A 22,366-nucleotide genomic window follows, 5' to 3' on the forward strand; every position below is an offset into this window, starting at 1 on the left:
AGAACTAATTAAATATGCATTATGCATTGGTTATATTACTGTTTTAAATATTTAAATTTATTTTTAAAGACTGATTTTAATAAAATTATTAATTAACTAATACCTTTTAAAAATTTTCAGTAGATATATGTGCATTTTCATTATTTTACATACTAAGGAAGCCATTCCTTTAGTAAAGTAAATTCAATAATTATTAATATTCATCCATGATTGTCGAAAATACAGTATTGCCCATATAGGAGCCTCTCATCAACTGTCTTCAACTATAATATTACGTATTCGTTTGATTTAAAATTAAGCGAAATTCATTAAATATAATTAAAAATAATAAAAATTATATATTTTCATTAAGAAATACGAAAATTAATCTTTTTATTTTTAAACAATCACCCGTTGTTCTGTTTAAGAGTTTTAAATAAAATATATTTGATTAAAAAATTATTTATAGTGTCATTCAATTATAAAATATTATATTTATCAATTTTAATTAGTTGATAGTATCAAAAACCTAATATCGATGACATATCAAAGTTAAATTTTTAAAAAATATTTTAATAGCTTATGATGCTTTGATAATATCTCCTTTATATATTTTTTGATAAAATTAAAATATATTTAGTTTCTGTAACATTTACTTGCAAATTAGGTTTTATGATTAACAAATTTACATATTAGTTCTGAGTATTTTATCATGCTTTAATCTTTGTTATTTTAACACTGTTAAAAAAAATGTTAGCGTGCGTCGATAATGATATCTCAACTCATTTTAATGATATTAAACGTTACTTTTTCTGATGTTATTAAAATAATACTAAATAAAGTACAATGAAATAATCATATAACGTGCCTCGATGATGGTATCTCAACTTGTTTTAATGATATTAACTTTACTTTTTCTAATGGTATTAAAATAATACATTAAAAATAGATTAATTTATAAATAAGTTTTAAATATTTATTTTAATTAAATAATTATCCTTTCATTTTAACCTAAAATAGAAACCGCACAGTGAGAAGGGTAATATAGTCTTTTGAATATCGTGAAACTCAGTTGGAGCATGATTCAGCACTGTCCGGGAAAGACAACCTTGGTGGCTTGTGATTCCTTTCACAAATCCACTTCTCTAAACGTGAAACCAAAACTCAGAATGTTACATGCTGAGAACGAACAACAAGTGAGTGGTCCCAATGTCCCACGTCGTTATATTATAGTGCTTGCCAACTTTGTATTGAAATAGTTGCAGGAAAACAAAACATTTAAAAAAAAAAAAGACTCAATTTTTGGCACTCCCATTGACCCTTTTGTGTTTTGTGGTAGCTGGCACCGAAAAGAAGCCACCTTGGCAATTCAATTGTTGAATTGGCCAAACCTAGTTCTTGCCCATCTTCAATTTCCGCATGAGGATCTCTGTTTTGGAGCAAAGGCTTCAGATCCGAGAAAGGTGAGTCAAAGCTCTGCAGTTGTCAGAATACTTATGCAGGATCACATAATCTTTGCCTTTGTTTATTGAATTCACTTGTGATTCTTCAGTTTTTGAGTTGAAAATCCAAATGGGTTTGCATTAGTTGTAGCATATTGCTGCCACTGTTTATTCTCTTAATGTATAAAATAAAAGGTTTTTATATTTGTAAGTTTTAAGCCTAGGTGAGCTTTGTTGTGACTCTGTTTCTGATATGTGCATACGGGATATGGCTTTGGTCATTGTGAGCAAGGGTTTTTATTGTTGCTATTTCAGGTTATGATGTCAGAAGAGTCTGGGAATCAGAAGAGTTTGTTTTGTGGTGTTGCGTTGCGATTTAGAATGGCAAGAGACTTGTTATTAGATTTGTTCTCAAGGAACAAATGGAGGTGCTCTTGGTCTCTTGCAGCATCAATTGCTTCTGTTGTGGCGTTGGTTTCTGTAGTGCATCTGTTCTTGTTCCCTTTGACACCAACTTTCAGTTATTTCAAGATAGCTCAGGACTCATGCATCCCAACAAATGCATCAGCAGAATTGCCAAGCAACCTCGACAAGGAAGGACCTGTGATTGATTTTAAGCGTCAGTTTCCGGCTGATTTGCATGGTGCATTTGTTTATGAGGGTGCACCGTGGAAGGCTGAGATTGGCCAGTGGCTTGCAGGTTGTGATTCTGTTATTAAGGAAGTCAACATTACTGAGGTGACAAGGATACCTTAGTTTTTGTTTACATTCTTTTTCTTCTTTATGAGTTGTTGTTGGCATAGCATTGGCTTGATATCTGTTCATTGAAAGTAATTTCTCCCCTTAATTTTATAACAGATAATAGGTGGCAATGACTGCAAAAATGACTGCAGTGGCCTAGGGGTTTGCAATCGAGAATTGGGACAATGCAGATGTTTTCATGGGTATTCTGGTTAGTTTTCTATCATTTATTGGCCTGATACATAATGCTTAATGAGAAGCAGCAAATAGTAGAATTAATTCTTTTTAACAATCTTGCAGTTTTAGCTTTCTTACTAACTCTCTTAATATAGCTATGATCACAATTCTACTTTATTTAGACATTGATTTTGCACTCATTCTTTGGTGACCGGTAAAAAATATTAAAAAAAATCTATAATTCTTTTAAGAAAATCATATTTTTTTAGAAAAAATTGTTAAAAAATATCTTAATCAATTCTTACCTAAAATAAATTTTAATTTTGATTGTTCTAATTATAATTTCTTACCTAAAAAAATTAAATTTTAATTATTACAAAATTGAATAGAATTATTATAATTTAATATCAAATTAGTATTATATGTGCATAAATTTTTTTTCCTTTTTAATATATACATATATATATATATGTATATATATATTGAAAAGTAAAAAAATTAAATAATTATATATATATATATTAATTAATTTTGATAAAAGAATAATTTTATCATTTAAATATAATTTATATTTTCTTCTATTTGTTTTTGTTTTTCTCAAACATTAAAAAAATGACATAGTGCTATTTATTTTACTATCCTGATAAAAGCTTATCCTTTCCCTGAATTCTTTCTATTTCTTACATGTGATGTCTCATGATTATAAATAAGCTGTGTTGTAGTTCTTACTAGTTACATCTAAGTTTTAACTAATAATACTTTTTTATTGCTATATATGTTAACGTTCTCTGATTTGCTTGAAACAGACCAATAAAGAAAATTACATAACGTGCTGCTTCTGTTTCCTGAATATCTTTGATCATTGCACAAAAGCATATTTAATTTATTAGCTCATCTGAACAACCATGCTATTTTCTGTGGTGAAAGGGCATGGATGCACTGACAAATTGCAGTTGGAATGCAACTACAAAGGATCACCAGATCAGCCATTTGGGCGATGGGTTGTCTCAATTTGCCCATCCAACTGTGACAAGACGAGAGCTATGTGCTTCTGTGGAGAAGGCACAAAATATCCTAATCGACCTCTGGCAGAGACATGTGGGTTTCAATTTAAGTATGTAAAATCAGATTCCTAGTAACCAGTTTCACTGGCTAATTTTCTCAATTTCTTTTATTCAACTCACACTCTTTACATCTGTTTCAGTCCACCTTCTGAACCTGGTGGTCCCAAATTAGTGAATTGGACAAAAGTTGACCAAGATGTGTTCACAAGTAATGGTAGCATACCAGGATGGTGTAATGTGGACCCAGCTGAAGCATATGCTGGCAAGGCAAAAATCAAAGAGGAATGTGACTGCAAATATGATGGTCTTTGGGGCAAACTTTGTGAAGTACCAGTTGAATCTGTTTGCATTAATCAATGCTCAGGACATGGCCATTGTCGTGGTGGATTTTGTCAGGTGTTTCTTTTGTTTATTATTGTGACATCTATGTTGGTGTCTCATTTGTTTACTAGAATATAAACTTTGTTGGTCATCTATTATTTTCATTTTGCAGTCATAGAGACTGACTGATGGCAAATAAATTACTACTAAGACATGTAGGATGAATAATGTTGTTTTAAAACATTTAAGCCTATTATTAAAAAGGTCTTATACCTAGAAAAGTTGTGGCTGACCACATGTATATTTAGAAACCAGTTAACTTGATGCTGGAGGAGTATAAACCTATTAGGACAAAAATTAAAGACAGAGAAATGAAAGATTAATGAAGAATTAAAAATTCATGGTAAAAGGTAGCATAGGCTCACAACTTTGGAGACCTTCTATATGGATGCTATTTCAATTTATGATAATTTGTGATTTTTGTTTCCAGTGTTGAGAGTCTGTACTTGCTAGAATTAGAACTAAGAAGCCTACAATGTGAATCTGTATGATGTTGAGTAACAATTTCAAGAATGAAATCGCTTTGAAATACTAAATGTCAATTATTAAAAGTCCTAACTAATGTCTATTTTGATTCCTTTAAACGACATTGATAAGTTTCTCCAGGGTAAGAACAGTAAGAAAAAATAAAATCACTTTCACTTTCTGTGCTGTCTATTTGCTTCCATTCATTGTATGTAGATAAACTGAATGTTGTGCATTTGTAGCTCCTTCAATACAACGTCATCAAATATGGTGAATATATTGTATTTTCAGTGTGACAATGGCTGGTATGGAGTAGATTGCAGCACTCCATCAGTGATTTCTTCTATAAGAGAGTGGCCTAGTTGGCTGCGTCCTGCTCTAGTTGATGTTCCAAACGATGCTCAAGCCAATGGAAAAATGATCAATCTTAATGCTGTGGTAGCAAAGAAAAGGCCTCTTATATATGTTTATGATTTGCCCCCAGAGTTTAACAGCTTGCTACTTGAGGTTAGGGTAATCTGTGTGTCATTCTTGGCTCCCAAGAGGAAGTTTTTGATTTTTTTTTTCTAATTTTATTTTTTATTCTATTTTGGTTATTGTAGGGACGCCATTTTAAGTTAGAGTGTGTAAACAGAATTTATGATGGCAATAATGTGACATTATGGACAGATCAATTGTACGGTGCCCAGGTATTTCATGACTTTTAGATAGGAGCATTTCATTTGGTCAAATTAACATTTATTGCAATATATTTATCATGTGCTTCTACTTGTCTGCAGATAGCAATTTTTGAGAGTTTGTTAGCTAGTCCTCATCGAACTCTAAATGGTGAAGAGGCAGATTTTTTCTTTGTTCCTGTTCTTGATTCATGTATCATAACTCGTGCTGATGATGCTCCTCACTTGAGCATGCGGGTATATCTTATTAAATGTTAATTTTTACTGGAATATATCTGTTGGATGTCTATTGCTGCATGTGGCATATGTATAGAGACTGAATGCATCACTGTTTGATGCCTATGCATGCTAGTAGTGCTTTTAGATTTCTCCAAGTTACAATATCTGTGATTAGTTGGATGACATGACGGTCAACAATGACATCTATGTTATAATGTACATGGATTTACTTTCCACCAATGTTCCTAAATAGTAATTTCAAAATGGGAAAGCAGTTGCTCGTGATGTTTTTTTTTTCTTTTTGGATGGAATAATAGAAATACCTTCAGTTATCTATTACTTGTTCTTACCATCAGGAATGTAGATCTGTTTTGTAATATGTATGTGTGTGTGTGTGTGACTAATAGTGTTGGCTATAGATCCATGTTTTACACTGTTACTTTCCACTTTTTCTTATGTTTTCTTTTATAACATTCAGGAGCATATGGGATTGAGGAGCGCTCTCACTTTGGAATATTATAAGAATGCTTATAATCATATTGTTGAACAATATCCTTATTGGAATCGCTCCTCAGGAAGGGATCACATCTGGGTATGTACAAGGAGAATTGTTTTGAGTAAATGCACAATTAGTACTTGACAGTGACATTCCGTTTACTTTTTACCCCTGAAAGTTTTGCTTTGTACCTCAGATGTATTAACTTGCTTCCATTTTGTTCCTTTTTGGAAACTATTTGGTCCCTAAAAGTGTTGATGTGTGGAATTTGGTCCCCAAATATGTTAATTTCCATTGCATTTTACTCCCATTCTGCTTACATTTTTGTGAGGGAAGGACACAAATTTGAGTTAGTTAACACATTCAAAAACTAAATTGTAGAAATGAAACTTTCAGCAACCAAAGATAAATAGAATGTCATTTTCAGAGATCAAATTGTATATTTACTCGTTGGTTATCTCAAGTTGAAGATTATTTTAATGAAGTAAAATTCATTGTATTTGCTTGTGAGAAGCACATGCTAATAATTTCACTTTTGTTTCTGAAGGCAGTTTTTTTCATGGGATGAAGGTGCTTGCTATGCCCCAAAGGAGATATGGAACAGCATGATGTTAGTTCACTGGGGAAACACAAATTCAAAGCATAACCATTCAACTACAGCCTATTGGCCTGACAACTGGGATAAAATCTCTTCTGATAGCAGAGGCATTCATCCATGTTTTGACCCTGACAAAGATCTTGTGCTTCCTGCTTGGAAAGTTCCTGATGCTACTGTGCTGACTTCAAAACTTTGGGCTTGGTAAATATTTGTCAAATAATTAATTTTAAGCTCAATCATTTGCTTTATTTTTCTAGTTGTGCTACAATCTTGTATTCTATTCATTCAAGTTCTAGAAATCAGACAAAGCAATCATATTATAATCTGTCTTCAGGCCCCATGAGAAGCGGAAGACACTGTTCTACTTCAATGGGAATTTAGGGCCATCTTACCCTCATGGAAGACCAGAAGATTCGTAAGTATAGTGTGACATATACTGCGTGGTTAAAGCATGTTCACTCTTTTCTAATTAGTAGCCTTGACATCTTTTTGCCTAATGCTGTGTATGAAATTGAATAATTTCTCTCACTTCCATGTAAAAGAAATTGGATATATTGTTGGTCACCTGAAGTTACTTCAGATTTAGATATGTTATCAAATGTTATAGAATATCTGGGTTCACGTTTGTTGGAAATCATGCAGGTATAGCATGGGTATCAGGCAGAAGCTGGCAGAAGAGTTTGGGTCAAGCCCTAACAAGGATGGAAAACTTGGGAAACACCATGCCAAAGATGTCATTGTGACCCCAGTGCGTTCTGATAACTATCATGTGGATCTGGCAAGCTCTGTTTTTTGTGGAGTATTTCCGGGAGATGGTTGGAGTGGTCGCATGGAAGACAGTATTTTGCAAGGATGCATTCCTGTGGTCATTCAGGTATTAAGTTAAGCTCTTCTTTTTCATTTCTTATATGGAAGATAGATATATTTTCTGTTTTAGTGACCATGTTTTCCCGGTGCTAAGGAAGTTTAACTCACTTGTACAGCTGACAAATCCTATGAATTACGTTCAATAAGCAAATGGATGTTAACGGAATGATGTTGTATATATATTGTCGGAAGGTGATATATATTGGAAATTAGTGGTGGTTCATCTTTCTGTATGTTTTCATAGCTTTACATAGTACTTTAGAAATGCTTCAGGGCTTTTGATTAATGAGGAAAGTAGCTTATTTAAGCTTTCTTCTTCATGTTAATAATGGTCTGGTATATCTTTCAAAATTGATCACTAAATGATTTAAATTATCAATGATGATAATGGTATTCCTTTTGCCTCTTTGTTTCCTTGTTCTGTAGGATGGGATTTTCCTACCATATGAGAATGTGCTCAACTATGACAGCTTTGCTGTTCGAATATCCGAAGAGGAAATTCCAAACTTGATAAAGATTCTTCGGGTATTTAATTTCCTCATTTTATCTGTAATTGTTTCTGGCTATTGCATAGTTGATAGTACAAGTTAAATCTAGACACTGCATAAAATCTTCGTCATAGGCATGATTGGTTGAATGACTGGTAATCCACTTCTTGCAGGGATTCAACGATACAGAAATCAAATTCAGGCTGGCAAATGTTCAGAAAATATGGCAAAGATTCTTGTATCGTGATTCTGTTTTGCTTGAAGCTGAAAGGCAAAGAAATGCTTTTGGACATGTTGAGGATTGGGCAGTTGAGTTCTTAAAATTGACAGAGGATGATGTTTTTGCTACTTTAATACAGGTACTCATCTTTATTTGACAAACCTATTTTAGAATGGGTTTTAAACTTCTGAGAGTTGTTAGCTATTAGGTGTTATGATAATCAAGCTTTGACAACACAGAGAAAACAAAGTTAGGAGCAAATAAAAACTTCTATTTGATTGCACAGAATGCTGATTTAATGCCCCCTCTCCACCGGCACAAAAGGAAAATAAAACACCTCAAATTTTTATTATATTGAAACAGCCACTCTGAAGTCAGCTAGCAGAACCTTCGCCTAGTTTGGATAAGTCTTTGCAAAAGTACTTGTAAGAGAAGAAAATAATGAGATAAAACAAATAAAATCCTTCTCATATACTTGAAAAAAGGGAACAGAATATTATATGAATAATATTAGAATTTCTTGATTAATTGAGAGCCTGTATAAAATATATTTATATAGACTACTAGTCTCCTAATTAAGGAAATAAGAACTGTATAAATCAAATCAGCCAAATTTATCCTTAATTACAGAATAAATCTCCTAATTATAATAAATCTCCTAATTATATTTTATAATACTCCCCCTCAAGCTAGTGAATGTATATCTGTCATTTCCAGCTTGCACGTAAGATCTTTAAACTGTTTGGTGGGAAGTCCCTTGGTGAACATGTCTGCCAACTGCAGTCTTGAAGGAATGTACTCGGTGGCTATAAGACCGTTGTCCAATTTTTCCTTAATGAAATGTCGGTCTATCTCTATGTGCTTTGTTTGATCATGTTGAACTGGATTGTGCGCAATGCTGATGGCTGATTTTTTATCACAAACCAGTCTCATGGGAACTTCATACTTTATTTTGAGGTCAGCAAGTATTATCTTCATCCATAACAGTTCACAGACCCCTTGTGCCATAGCTCTAAATTCTGCCTCTGCACTTGATCTTGCAACCACATTTTGCTTCTTGCTCCTCCATGTCACCAAATTTCTACCCATGAATATGCAATATCCTGTAGTGGACCTCCTATCAACAACTGATCCTGCATAGTCAGCATCGGTATACACTTCCATGGATAGGTTTTCCTCCTTTTTAAATAGCAATCCTTTCTCTGGAGAGGCCTTCAAGTACTGAATAATTTTATTTACTGCCTGCAAGTGTCTTTCTCTTGGATCATGCATGAACTAACTAACTACACTAACTGCATAGGCTATGTCTGGCCTAGTGTGAGATAGATAGATAAGCTTTCCCACAAGTCTCTGGTACTGTGTCTTATCTACCTTTGGGCTTCCATCATCATTTCCAATTCTATGATTTTGCTCTATGGGTGTTTCAGTGGTCTTACAACCCAACTTACCAATTTCTTTAAGAAGATCAAGAATGTATTTCCTTTGGGAAATAAAAATACCCTGTCTGGAGTATGCAACTTCTATCCCAAGGAAGTACTTTAGTTTATCGAGATCCTTCATCTCAAATTGAGCAGCCAACTTCTTCCTCAAATTCTGTTTTTCCATTTCATCGTCTCCTACAATAATCATATCATTCACATAGACTAAAAGTAGAGTGAGTTTGCCATCTTGTAAGTGTTTTATGAAGAGAGTATGATCATCTTGGCTTTATTTGTACCCTAGAGATACCATGGCCTGAGTGAACCTCCCAAACCAGGCCCGAGGTGACTGTTTGAGGCCATACAAGGCTTTCTTTAATTTGCAAACCTTACTTCCTCCACCAGCAACACCATATCCAGGTGGAATTTCCATATATACTTCTTCATCTAAACTTCCATGTAGGAAGGCGTTTTTAACATCGAACTGATGCATCTCCCAACCAAAGTGTGCTGTCAAGGAGAGGATAATTCTGACTGTGTTCATTTTTGCCACTGGAGCAAAAGTCTCGTCATAATCAATCTCATAGGTTTGGGTGTATCCTTTTACAACCAGCCTCGCTTTATACCTGTCCAGTGTGTCATCCGAGTGATACTTAATAGTATATATATCTACCGACAACCCACTGCTTTCTTATCCTTTGGTCTCTCTACAATCTCCCAAGTCTCATTCCTTTCTAATGCACCCATTTCATCATTTATGGCTTGAACCCAATTCTTATCCTTTTAAGGCTTCTTGTACTGATGCAGGGATTATAATAGAATCAATAGCTGAAATAAAACTTTGGTGCTGCATAGAAAGATTTTTAGTAGACACAAATTGGGATATAGGATATTTGGCACAAGATCTTTTTCCTTTTCTTAAGGCAATTGGTAAATTATCTGGGTTAAGATCACAAGAGATATTTAAGGTGTCCTCAAGATTATGAGTTCTTACCTCCGGTTCAGAAATTGAAGTTGCTGTTCGACCAGGTCGGGTTTTTCTCTTCGCTGATGTTGAATCTCAAAATGTCTAACTTCATTATTCTGCATTGGTCTAGGATCTTTGTCATCCTCCAGAAGAGTGGAATTTTGCAACAAAGGAATAGATGACAACTCAAGGAACTCAGCTTCTTCTAGGTTACTCTCCCCCTGATGTTGAGTACTAGTGAAAAAAGGTTCTGTTTCATGAAATGTGACATCTTTGGAAACATAAACACGACGACTTTGGGGTTGATAACATTTGTATCCCTTTTTGTTTGAGGCATAACCTATGAAGACATATTTGATAGCTTGAGGATCTAACTTTCCCCGATGAGTGCTATGACATGGACAAAAACTGAACAACCAAAGACACGATTTTTGAGGCTGGGCATAATGGGGTTAGAAGGATAGAATGAAGTCATGACTTGAACAGGGCTAACATCATCAAGAACACGAGAGGGCAATCTATTGATTAAATATGTGGCAGTGAGAATAGCTTCCCCCCAGTAAGACTTAGGGACAGACATTTGGAAGAGTAATGCTCTAATAAGATGACGATTTTTTCTTTCTGCAACCCCATTTTGTTGGGGGGTGTCTACACAGGTTAACTCATGAATAACTCTTTTCTTTAAGGAAATTGGAGAGATTTTGATTTACATACTCTCCCATTATCAGAACGCAATCTCTTAATAGGACTCCCAAACTGTGTTTGAACCGTTTGGTAAAAATTAACAAACAGCTGGAAAACTTCAAACTTATCTTTCATGAGGAAAATCCAGGTAACCCGTTGACACGTGGTCGCACATGGGTCAAAATAAACTTAATTACTATAGTACGAGGTAAGCAACTAGGGTCATTTCTCAAAGAATCACAAGATCAAATTAATCTATTTAGAGAGTATATAAAACGGGGGTTAGTTTATAAGAGAAACAAAAAACGCACTTAATTATAATTAGAATGAAGAGTGAACAAAAATTAAAATTCTAATCCAAGAATTAAGAAGAAAAAATGACTACTGTATCACCAGATTTTTAAGAGAGTACATCAACAAACAATTCGGTAATTAACAATAAATCCGAATGAAATCTCAATTCGAACTCAGCATTCATATGAAAATCTTCATGCATTCGATTAGCACATAATTAATTAAAATTCAGAAAATTCTAGAACCTAATTGAATTGTGCTAATTTAATTTACCAATGCCGTTAATCGTAGTTTTCAAAACTTGAAAATCCAATTCATTTTCCTTAAAACTCAATTACATACATCAATCGAATAATACGTAATCAACCAGATGCATAATCATCAATCCAAACGAACAACTTTAATTCAAAAATATAATTAGCAAAAGGAAAAAATAAGGAATAGATGAAACCAAAATTGTTATTGAATTTATGCCAATGTGAGATCAATCCTCAAGAGTGTCACGTCTCTTTTAATCCTTGAATTAGATGAAAATCTAAGCCTCTATGGATGGAGGGAAACAAGTCGTAAAAGGGGAAAAAAAAACGAAAACAGAGAAGAGAGGAGAGGAGCCAAAAAATTAAAATTCCAAATTCAAAATTCCGTTCGTCACTTTGTTCCATTTTTTCGGTTATGAAAACGGCCTCTTTTTGGTTTGTGGCCTGAAGGACAATTGTAGCCTTGGATGTCAGCTTCAAAACGCCACTGGAATGGGCTTAATCGGATGTCTGTGGACTGAGATATGGCCCAAATACTGCACCTTACTCAGGATCCGCGACTGCAGTGTTCCGACTTTTTTCAGGCCCAGTTTCAGCTTCTTATCATCAGAATTGGTTTCTGACCTCTTCATAGAAATTGTGCACCTTTCTTTTAGCTTTCCTACAAATCAAGAATCATAATGAAAGGAGTTCTACAACTCAAGATATGATCCAGAAACCAAAACAGTATCAGAATTTGCCAAATACTGAAAAAATTAAATAAAGTCCAAATAAAATTCAAACATCACAAAATGATCCAATTCAACCAATTAGGCCCAAAAGAGGATTAATGAGTTAGGAATTAGAGGAAATAATGTTATAAAAATCCAATTGATCACCCATTTACGGTCATTAATAAAAGAAATAAACCACTTGGCACCAGAAATATTAGGAGTAGATGCAGGCCCCCACACATCCGAATGAACAAGATCAAAATGTTTTGAACTTTTATTATTACTGGGAAGAAAAATTGTTCAATGATGTTTAGCAAATTGACAGACATCACAATGAAAGGACTCAATTGACACTTTTGTAAATAAAAAAGGAAATAATGACTTAAGAACACTAAAAGGAGGATGCCCAAGACGCCTGTGTTGAAGCCATATCTGGGAGGAAGACCAAGATTCTGAATTTATTTGATTGTTGGATGTGAATGTTTGTTGTTTGGTGCACTCTTTACTGTCTTCATGCTGTAGGTAATATAACCCGTCCTGCTCTTTAGCAATTCCAATCGTCCTCCCCATGGCATGATCTTGAAAAACACAATGGGAGTGGAAAAAGTGACTGCACAGTTTAAGTCTTGGGTGATCTTATGAATAAACAAAAGGTTATTAGATAGTTGTGGAACATGAAGTACATTTTTAAAAAAAAAGAAAGATTGAAGTTGAATGTTGCGACAACCAGTAACAGGGGTATGAGAACCATTAGCAACAGTGATATGTTGGTTACCAAATGAAATGGAATAGGATGAAAAATAAGGAGAATGAGGTGTCATATGATCAGTAGCACCAGAGTCTATAATCCAGATATTTTCAGTATCAGAACCCTTAAAGGATAAGAAGTTAGAACTCTTACTAGTCATGGTTAAGGAATAAGAACTAGATGTCTTACTAAGAGAGTCCATAAGAGCCCTTAGGCATTTCAACTCTGCTTTGCTGAGAGCTAATACCTCATTTTCTGTTGTTTGGGCAGATGGGGCAGTTTCATAGTCAGATGTCACCTGATTAGCACGTCGTTGTGTAAGCCCTTTGAACCCTCCAGTTCGCTCAAGAACCTTCTCCTTGCCATGGAACCTAAAACATGTCTCCTTAGTGTGGCCCGTCTTCCTACAATAACTACACCACCTATCTTCACGACTAGCTTTTATTGGTGGCCTTCCAAATGAAGAGCTTTTTACAGGACCCTTGCCACTAGCTAAGGCTGAACCATTCATAGAACTCTTGTTCGTAGCCAAGGCTGAACCATCAATAAAATTGCCCCCTTCTAGCATGACTGACCTCCAAGTTTCTTCACCTTGTACAATGTGAAACACCTCTGAGAGAGAAAGAAGTTCATTCTTGCCCAGAATTAGTCCATGCGCCCCCTTCTAGCATGACTGACCTCCAAGTTTCTTCACCTTGTACAATGTGAAACACCTCTGAGAGAGAAAGAAGTTCATTCTTGCCCAGAATTTGAACCCGAATTGGAACTTAAAGATTCGCACCTTTTCTAGGAATGCTGTCAGTGTGTTTGAATCAGTTGTACACTCCATTTTCAAATTCTGATACTGGTCCAACTCAATCCACAAACCATTTAATGTTTCGTAGTAATCTGTTACTGAAAGACTCCCTTGTTTGATATTAAAGATCTTGCTCTCTATTTCATAACATGCTGCAGTATCCTTCTTTATAGAATACGTCTTTCTAAGGTTCTCCCAAAGGAATTGGAGAAAAACATGCAATTCCGACTAATCTCCGGTGTCATAGAATGCCACAGCCAGGTCATGATCAGAGAGTCTTCATCATCCCAAGCTTCATATTTTGGGTTCGTTTTGGCTGGAGGGTCTTCTTCAATGTGACTCAACTTCTTCTGTCCCTTAAGGGTTGTGCGAACCAACTGAGCCCACTGTAAATAGTTTCGCCCATCAAGGCAATAAGAGCCTTGCAGAACCTGTAGATCATTGGTACTCAAAATAGGGGCTGTCTTGTCTTAAGACATATTAGGAGAATGAAAAAATGCAGAAACAAAAATTTGATGAACAGTACCGCATTTGAACAATAATGCGTTTGAACAGTAACCGCTTAATTTAGAATCTTTTAACATTACTTAAAAAAGGCTGTATTAAGATGAAATGACCCTTGGAACAGAATCAGGGATGGTCTGCGACCAAGTCTGTGGTGGTTTGGTCAAAAACGGCAGCTGAGAAGGCGGCACGTGACGTACATGTGCCGGAGACAGAACCAGCGATTGACGGAGAAATTTTGGGGGTAGGCCGACCTTGAAGAGGCGCTCCTCCTGATGTGTTTTTTTGGTTGGGTCCACAGTGGTCGGTAGCGGATTGCGACGGACAGTGCTAACGTGCACAGATTCGCAGCAATGAAGGCTGCCTAGAAGATGCGGAAGCAGAGCCCTCTAGATTGGGAACTCTGATACCAACTTGAAAAAAAGGAACAGAATATTATGTGAATAATATTAGAATTTCTTGATTAATTGAGAGCCTGTACAAAATACATTTATATAGACTACTAGTCTCCTAATTAAGGAAATAAGAACTATACAAATCAAATCAGCCAAATCTATCTTTAATTACAGAACAAATCTCTTAATTATAATAAATCTCCTAATTATATTTTACAACACATATGTTAAAATTAACTTATGCATCTCATGTTTTAGAGAAGTTAATTGAGAAAGCTTCTAAAATGGTAGAACAGTATTAAGTTGATTTTAAGTTATGAAAAATGTTTTATTTGTTTTATCTTCTTATTTTCTTCTTCTATAAGTACTTAAGCAAAAACTTATCCAAATTGGGCCCTCGTTAATTGTGTTTTTTAATAGCTTACACACCATATCTTGGCTAGAAAGGAGATTAGAAATCCTTTTTGATTTCATAAAATGATTAATTTCCAATTTCCAAGTCAGTTATGAGAGTGTAGGACAAGACAGATGGTTTCCTTTGACATAATTGTGCTATTCAATTTTGTGCCAACTAATTTCAAATTGGATACGTTATGAGTTGCAGACACTATGGATGAAAAGAAGCATGATGAAGTAGAAAATAAATAATTTACTTGTGCAATTCATCAGTGTATTTGTGTATATATATTTTTCCTTCTGACAAACAGTTTGTGTTAAATAAGGTTTTGCATTACAAGTTACATAATGATCCTTGGAGGAAAGAAGTTCGCTATAACAAGAAGTTTGGATTACCTCACCAGTGTCTAGTAAGCACCAACTGAGGGACTTGATTGATGTGAAGGTTAATTTGAAGACTACAAGATCTAGATATTTCCAGAGGAGTTGGGGAAAGGATAACCTTTCTACTAAATTTCAGGAGTCAATCTAAAAAATATTTGCATCCTTTGTTGTAGAACAAGGTGAAGGTCAAGTTCCTAACAGATATTACAATCTCCAGTACAGTAAATCATTCTACCAGGGTGGACATACATGATTCTTTTTCCCTTCTCGCATAAATATGTGCATGTCAAGTGCATTTACATTTCTTTTTTTAGGGCTTTTTCTCCCGGGCTGCCACAATGTGGAATTGTAAAATCATGTCATTCACGAGAGGATTTTTTGGTGAAAAAATGAAAAAGAAAAAATTGATTACATATTTATTTTACTTGATCCTTTTTTGTTCTCTATAAAACATACCATGCGGATCTTTGATTAGGTCAACAATGTGGTGTTTTACTGCACTTTCTAGAACTTGAGATTGATCCATACTAGCGTGACTATGATATTATCATAATACATATTAATGATTATGTTTAGATAAGTAAAATCAACATCCATTTCAGCATTCCTATTAAAGTTATGTATAGTTGTTATTGAACAAACTATTTCAACTGGTGTTTTCAATTTGAATTTAAGCGTGCTACGCAAAATTACAAACCTCTTTTTATGCTCTAAAAGCTTTTTCTACTGTGCTCTTTAGATTTGAGTTATAAAATTCAAGACTTTATTATGATTTGCAAAGCTAGATTTACTCCTTAAATTAGGAAAGTGGTAGTGTTTACATGTGTATGGAACGAAGGTACAATAGGCCTGTTAGTAAATCAATACTTATATTTGTCCTCAATAAGCGTATGATATTACACCAATTCAGTAATTAAGATTTAGTCCTTAGACATCAAATCACATATTAATATATATGGCAGGGAATAAGGCATCAAAAAAGGAACAACCAGAACGTTAGACATGAAAATGGGTAGAGAAGTACTACAATATCACACCAATTCAGTAGGCCTTAGTCCTCAGGCATCAAATTATATATTAATATAAATGACAACAAACATTAACTCAAGATGAAGTTGGTCTTAATCATAACAATAAGTTACATAAGAAAGTAGTCCAGACCATAAGATTTAAGAAGAGTTACAGGCATTATAATCAACCTTGTTCAAATCCTACATAAACCAGTATTCAAGCTAAATCACTTCCTAGTAATCCAAATCCTAGTACAGAATCTAAATTGACCAAATGGTTTCGTTTCATGAATGGCAAAGGGTTATTTGCTGCATTCCTAAGCCAATTTAGTTTTTTTATCCCTTAAATCTTGTAAGGCAACAAACATTTCCCTCACTAGCTTGAACATTAAAAATAATAAATGAGTCTTATCTCATTAGATAAGGTCGATTACAAGTATCACTAAGCAAGATCAGCTTGAATATCAGAAAGTGACGACATTTAGTATGAAAAGTAGTAGCAGTTGATATACATCTAACACAGTTAAGAATAAAGTTCATGAGATCTACATCGAAAGGGAAGAAAGTGCTTCATAAATATGTTTGGTGAAATTAAATTGTTGGAAGCATCTTCCTTAGATGGTGTTTGGTGACAAGGGAAAATGCAAATTGAAGAAGGGTTGAAAAGAGATCACGAATAATACTTAAATTTGATGTGTGTCTACTCGATCCAAAAGTAGCCCCTAGTAGCGTTGACTTCAACTTGTGTTAGTAGGAAGTGATACGAGTTGCAAATGAATTCAAATATGTTGCTCAACAAAGTTTGTCGAATGATTGACACCCAAATTCTATACAGGGTAGAGAATTCACACACAATCAAATATGCATCATTTCACCTAATGAAAAAAATTATCATCATACTCTTTTAAATACATTTTTTAATGCAATCTTTGTAATTGATTTTTTTTAAAATGTCAAGACACTTGTTTCGTAAATTGATCTTTTAAAAGTTTCTTTAAATTTTTTTATTAAATAAATCTATCACAAGAAATGTGTAAAAAAATATGTCATAGAAGGTATCTTGCTGACATTTCTTCTCAGCTAATTGTTACTTTGTATGATTCCTTTCTATTGTACAGGAAGGACACTATCGAATAAGAGGAGCTTCATTTAGTAGCTTGGAGTCTGCCTCGTACAAATCTTTACAAAGAAATAATACTTAAAAATGAATAAAAAAGAATAGATTATGCTCTAGAGTTAATTAATTTAACATACACTAATAATGACAATACTAATTATTATCCTCCACTTGAAAAAAAAAATACCTAAATATAAGTAACATTATGTATTGCTAAATATTAACAATCACATATAAGCTTATATACATGTATGATAGCTTAACATATTTTTATTTTCGTAATATCATGATCCTTATTTGTTAATACTTAGTTCTAGAATGATATAAAAGGTAATAGTTTTACAAATATTATTTTGGGAGAATTACTTCAAAACTAATTCATAAATTGACTCCTATTCTTTTTTAGTTTTATTTTGGACAAAATTTAAGTGCACTTTTTAAAGTAGTTTTATTTTTTTTTCAATTAAAAATTAAGTTTTATTTTGATAAAACATTAGCATTTGATTTTGTCATATGTTCTTACAGTAAAACTTTAATTTTAATTAAAAATAATACTAAAAATACTTATAAACTGCAAGTAAATTTTATTCTTTTACTCTATCCATGGATTTGGCTTCGTCATTTATTTAGGAAGTTGAGATGTCAACAAGGGACTTGACAATGCTCGTTTGAGGAGACCAGCCACATGAAGCAAGATGAAAAATTTTGGAAACAAAAAAAAAAAAAAAAGGAAATAGTTTTTAAATATTTTACTCCTTCATATGTCATTACTCATGTTTCAATGATGAGATGTGAAGAGTATCTAGTAAAAGCAATCATATTTATCAACTAAAATTAGAATGTAAAGTGATAAATGTTTGGTCATTTTGGAGACTGCCGATAAGTATTTATAATCGTTAACATCCAAGTGAAATTAATTATAAGTTTTTATATTTTTTAGAATTAAACTGTTCAACCATACAATTTCAGGGACTAAGATAGATTTTATTCAATTTTATTCTTTAATTTTACTGTGTTATTTTACTAATAAATGGAGCATCAAATCATTTGACACAACTATAAAAGATTATTAGCTCACCAAATCCTTTAACAAAAATGAAAAACAATAAAGGGAGGTAAATTATAGGGAAAAAATATGGTAGCTCCCCAGTTTTCTTGACAATCTATCTAAAATGAACTTGCAATGTTTTTAATTTGTTATAATTTTCTATGCAAATTTTACAGATAAGAAACAAGGTAAAAATAGGATCGTATTTTTAATTATTAGAAAATATGAAATAAAAACAAACAAGTAATGCTTTATAATATGAAAGAGGTTTCCTCCACTTGTGTAAATTGAAGAGTATGAAAATTTTGCACTTATTCTCTGCCCCCTCCCAAATCCCTTGCCAATATAGTAGCCAAATACATGAGAGGCTGTAAAAACAGGAACCTTATTTTCCTGAAAATAGTGTCTCTTAGAGGCTTGACTTTCCTTCTTCGTTTACCGTTTTGGTTGACTATTAGAAAATTTCAGTGGTTGATATCAAGTAGGTATAGTCTAATTGCAAGGTACGAGAATATCACACTTGAATCCTTCATCATAAGCATGAAATTACAATGGGGTCCTTCTGTGACTTTTTATGATATAAAAGGTCTAGAGTGCCCTTAAATTGAATCACAATTGAAGATAAAACAATACCCTGTAAAAAGCTGTAAATTAGAAGAGTAAATGGAATACATCAATGGGATTTTTAACTTTGTTTTTAACAAATGAAATTAAAGGTCCCAAAAGTAGTATAATAACTTCTTGAGTATGCATTAAGAGACTTGGCTATCTGTCAATTATGTTAAAATTTGTTATAGGGTTTTTCTCGCGATTCTTGCATGAGCACTAGGAATGGAGAAGAGTTAGGTTATACTATGCTTTATAAGCCATGTGTCTGACCAATTTTTCAAATCTAAGGTCTAATTTTGACTTATTTACTTGATGTAGGTTCATTTTCTAATGGTTTTACTAGATAGTTTGAAATTTTGCTTTGACTTAAAAATTTATTTGAAGTTTACTTTGTAGCAGAATCTTTTAATTAGGTTTAAGAAAATCTATCTCTAATTAAGCTAATGAATCTAAACTTATAAGAAGGTTAATACCTTAAGTTTTTAAATAGACCAGCACATATACAATCTCAAAATAAATATATATAAATTAGTTACTATTATTATTGTTACTACTATTACTAGTACTATTATTATTGTTATAATTAATATTACTATTACTACTACAGCCATTATTGTTGATGTTACAATTGTTTTTATTCTTAATCTTATTATTGCTACTGCTTGTGTTATTATTGTTGCAATTGCTACACTTACTACTTAGAATTAAAAAAAAGTTTTTTTTTTCTGGAAAAAAAGTTTTGTTTTATTAGTTTAAAGTTTAACCTTTTTAATTCAGTGCACTTTTAAAATTTTTTGACCATTTATTTGGTAAATATTAAGTCATGTGCATGTAATAAAATAGAAATAAAATTTGTATTGAAATTCATTTAAAAATTATTTTATTCTTATTCTAGGTTTTTGATTAGTTGTGCATGTGCTCATGGACTTGAAGTGATTCAATAATTTTGAAGTGATTCCTTAAAAGAAAAATGTATACACTTATATTCTATGTTGTTCATAACATTGTTGCTTCACATTGATGAGATAAATGTAATGTCTGTTTTATCTTGAGATAAAGCTAATGTTTTGGATAGTGTGATTCTTCTGATATTCCCCGTTAAAGTCGAATTAGACCTTTCCTTTCCTGTTAATTACATTCATGAGATTTCAGAAGCAAGGGCAATTAAGTAGTAATTCATAGGAGAGAAAATACTGAAGCATTAAAATTTTAGTCTTGTTTTAATCATTTTTTATCGTTCATACCATTATACTGCTTGATTGTTCCATGTGGTCACCATTGACTCTGAGCTAACCCATAGCCACTGGTTTCCATTTTACCCATCTAATGAAATTCTGGACGCAACATAGCAGTCATGTCTATCTGACCCACCTCTTAAAAAATATAAAAAACAATAAAGCAAAAATTGAATGTGACAGAACAAAAACTATACCTTTTAATTTAATGTCACCAAAATGCTGAAAATATGTCAACTTTTCACTAGCAAGATGATATTCGTATCTTCATTCTCTGCCAGTGCCACGATGACTAAAATAAGCTCCGTTCTCACTCAAGTAACTGAATGAAAATTTACTAAATAAATGGTCAATATTTTTTTTATGATAAGCTATTTTTCCTCTAGTACATAATACATTGCTAGATGCTAACAGAATGAAAATTTCGCTAAAGAGGACAAACAGTAATAAAGTAGTAACCAACGGTCCAACACCTTCATATTTTAATTTAAAGCATTTACTAGTTACCTATTTATTTCAACTACATCCAAACCAGATAAAAGTAGTCCTACTTTTTTGGCTAATTCTCTTAGTAGTTCCAAATGGAAGTGGAGAAAGTAAGTTCTTCGTTTATATCATATGCTTCGAACTGGATTGCTTCTGATTCATGATAATTATCTGCAACTCCATAGTCATGCTGATGCATCTCAATCAATGCATCCCAGTTAATACTCATGTCAGAAAACACTTTTTGTTTCTCATTATCATCTCTTGATGCAGCTTCAGACACTGTTGAACTTCCTGAGCTATCAGTTTTCTCTGACTCTCTTTCATCTTTTAGGATTCCCATCTGTTGAAGAAACTCAAGAAGGTCTATCTGGGGTTTCTCATGAAAATCTCCAAGCATCTTTGGTGATGAAGTTTGAGCATATTTTTCAGGTAGAGGAAAATTTTCTGCATGATTTTTGGTGCCCATGTTCTCAAGTTCTACCTTTGGATCAGTGGATGATGAACTCGGAAGTGGTGATTGATTTGCATTTGCAACCACCCCATTCTTGTGCTTAAGTTGTTGGAGCCTTTGATGGATTACATGGACACTTGGTTGTGCATTGAGGTTGAGTAATCCACGTGAAGGGAACATGGAAATGAAGTTTTTGGAAGGGAACCATTTGAACTTTTGAGGTTTGGTATTGGAACTAATGAAGCTTGGTTGCATGTGGGGAAGGTTAAGATAAGCATCAGGTCCGTAGAGTCTCCTTGCAGCCTCGTCATAAGCCAAAGCAGCTTCTTCTGCTGTGGCAAAAGAGCCAAGCCAGAGTCTTGTTCTCTTCTTTGGCTCTCTTATTTCAGCAACCCATTTACCCCATGTTCTTTGTCTAACACCTCTATACTCACATGAAGCATTTTGGGGGCCACCTTTACCCCTTGTTGGCCCTTTCTTCCAAGGCTTTAGTGGGGACTTTTTGCAACCTTCCATGGTTGATACTGATGGGAATTGAACAAAACTAGGTGATGATGTTCTTAGAAGTGATGCATGTTGGTGGGATGAAAGGAGCGGAATATGTAGGAGCAAGAGTGAAGTTTAGTATTAATGTTGTCACGTTTGGATAAGTGGCCATGTGACCGTTACTTAGTGTAGGCATAGATTAACTTTAAACTTTTTTTTACTTACAAATTTTTAGGCTGAATTGTTTTATTTTGTTGTTATAACAATAATCTTGGTTGCAATTTACACGAGTTGATTAGTGGAAGTACGAGTATGCATGGTCCTAACATGTGATAGATAATTATATTTTTATGGTCTAAACAAAATATAACTTGTTTTACAAAGAGATAGTCAAACTGAAAGCTTGAAATAGAAAAGAAAAATTAATAACTTCTTTCACGAAAACGAGAGACGCGGTTCTTGAAATTAAGGTCAAACTCTTTCTAGTTGATTGCCCAGTAATTTATTTTAGATATATGTTTTGCTTTTGGCATTCACGGGTCAAGGATTGC

The 22,366-nt window shown here is 33.5% G+C and overlaps 2 protein-coding genes across 2 annotated transcripts; one reads left to right on the top strand and one right to left on the bottom strand.

Annotated features, from left to right (window-relative positions):
- Nucleotides 1–1,053: 1,053 nt before the first annotated feature.
- On the top strand, nt 1,054–15,846 carry LOC113872059. Its single transcript, XM_027509280.1, has 16 exons — nt 1,054–1,175; nt 1,319–1,442; nt 1,737–2,159; nt 2,280–2,373; nt 3,267–3,453; nt 3,544–3,799; nt 4,541–4,756; nt 4,852–4,938; nt 5,029–5,163; nt 5,624–5,737; nt 6,193–6,440; nt 6,574–6,654; nt 6,882–7,113; nt 7,533–7,631; nt 7,768–7,953; nt 15,313–15,846. The coding sequence occupies exons 1-16, from the start codon at nt 1,156–1,158 to the stop codon at nt 15,409–15,411; spliced, it is 2,601 nt and encodes an 866-aa protein (XP_027365081.1). The 5' UTR covers nt 1,054–1,155; the 3' UTR covers nt 15,412–15,846.
- A 5,111-nt stretch (nt 15,847–20,957) lies between these two features.
- LOC113873655 (dehydration-responsive element-binding protein 2F-like) lies at nt 20,958–21,845 on the bottom strand. Its single transcript, XM_027511870.1, has one exon. The coding sequence runs from the start codon at nt 21,843–21,845 to the stop codon at nt 20,958–20,960; it is 888 nt and encodes a 295-aa protein (XP_027367671.1).
- Nucleotides 21,846–22,366: the final 521 nt, after the last annotated feature.

Source organism: Abrus precatorius, unplaced genomic scaffold, assembly GCF_003935025.1.
Source record: "Abrus precatorius isolate BTA unplaced genomic scaffold, Abrus_2018 Scaffold7, whole genome shotgun sequence".
Lineage (NCBI taxonomy): Eukaryota > Viridiplantae > Streptophyta > Magnoliopsida > Fabales > Fabaceae > Abrus > Abrus precatorius.

Bases quoted from the DNA above. Each gene is read 5' to 3' on its own strand.
- LOC113872059 (XM_027509280.1), top strand. From the start codon at position 1,156: ATGCTGAGAACGAACAACAA. The intron at 4,757-4,851 runs GTTAGGGTAATC...TGGTTATTGTAG, and splicing joins TTAACAGCTTGCTACTTGAG to GGACGCCATTTTAAGTTAGA. The intron at 5,738-6,192 runs GTATGTACAAGG...TTCTGAAGGCAG, and splicing joins CAGGAAGGGATCACATCTGG to TTTTTTTCATGGGATGAAGG.
- LOC113873655 (XM_027511870.1), bottom strand. From the start codon at position 21,845: ATGGAAGGTTGCAAAAAGTCCCCACTAAAGCCTTGGAAGAAAGGGCCA.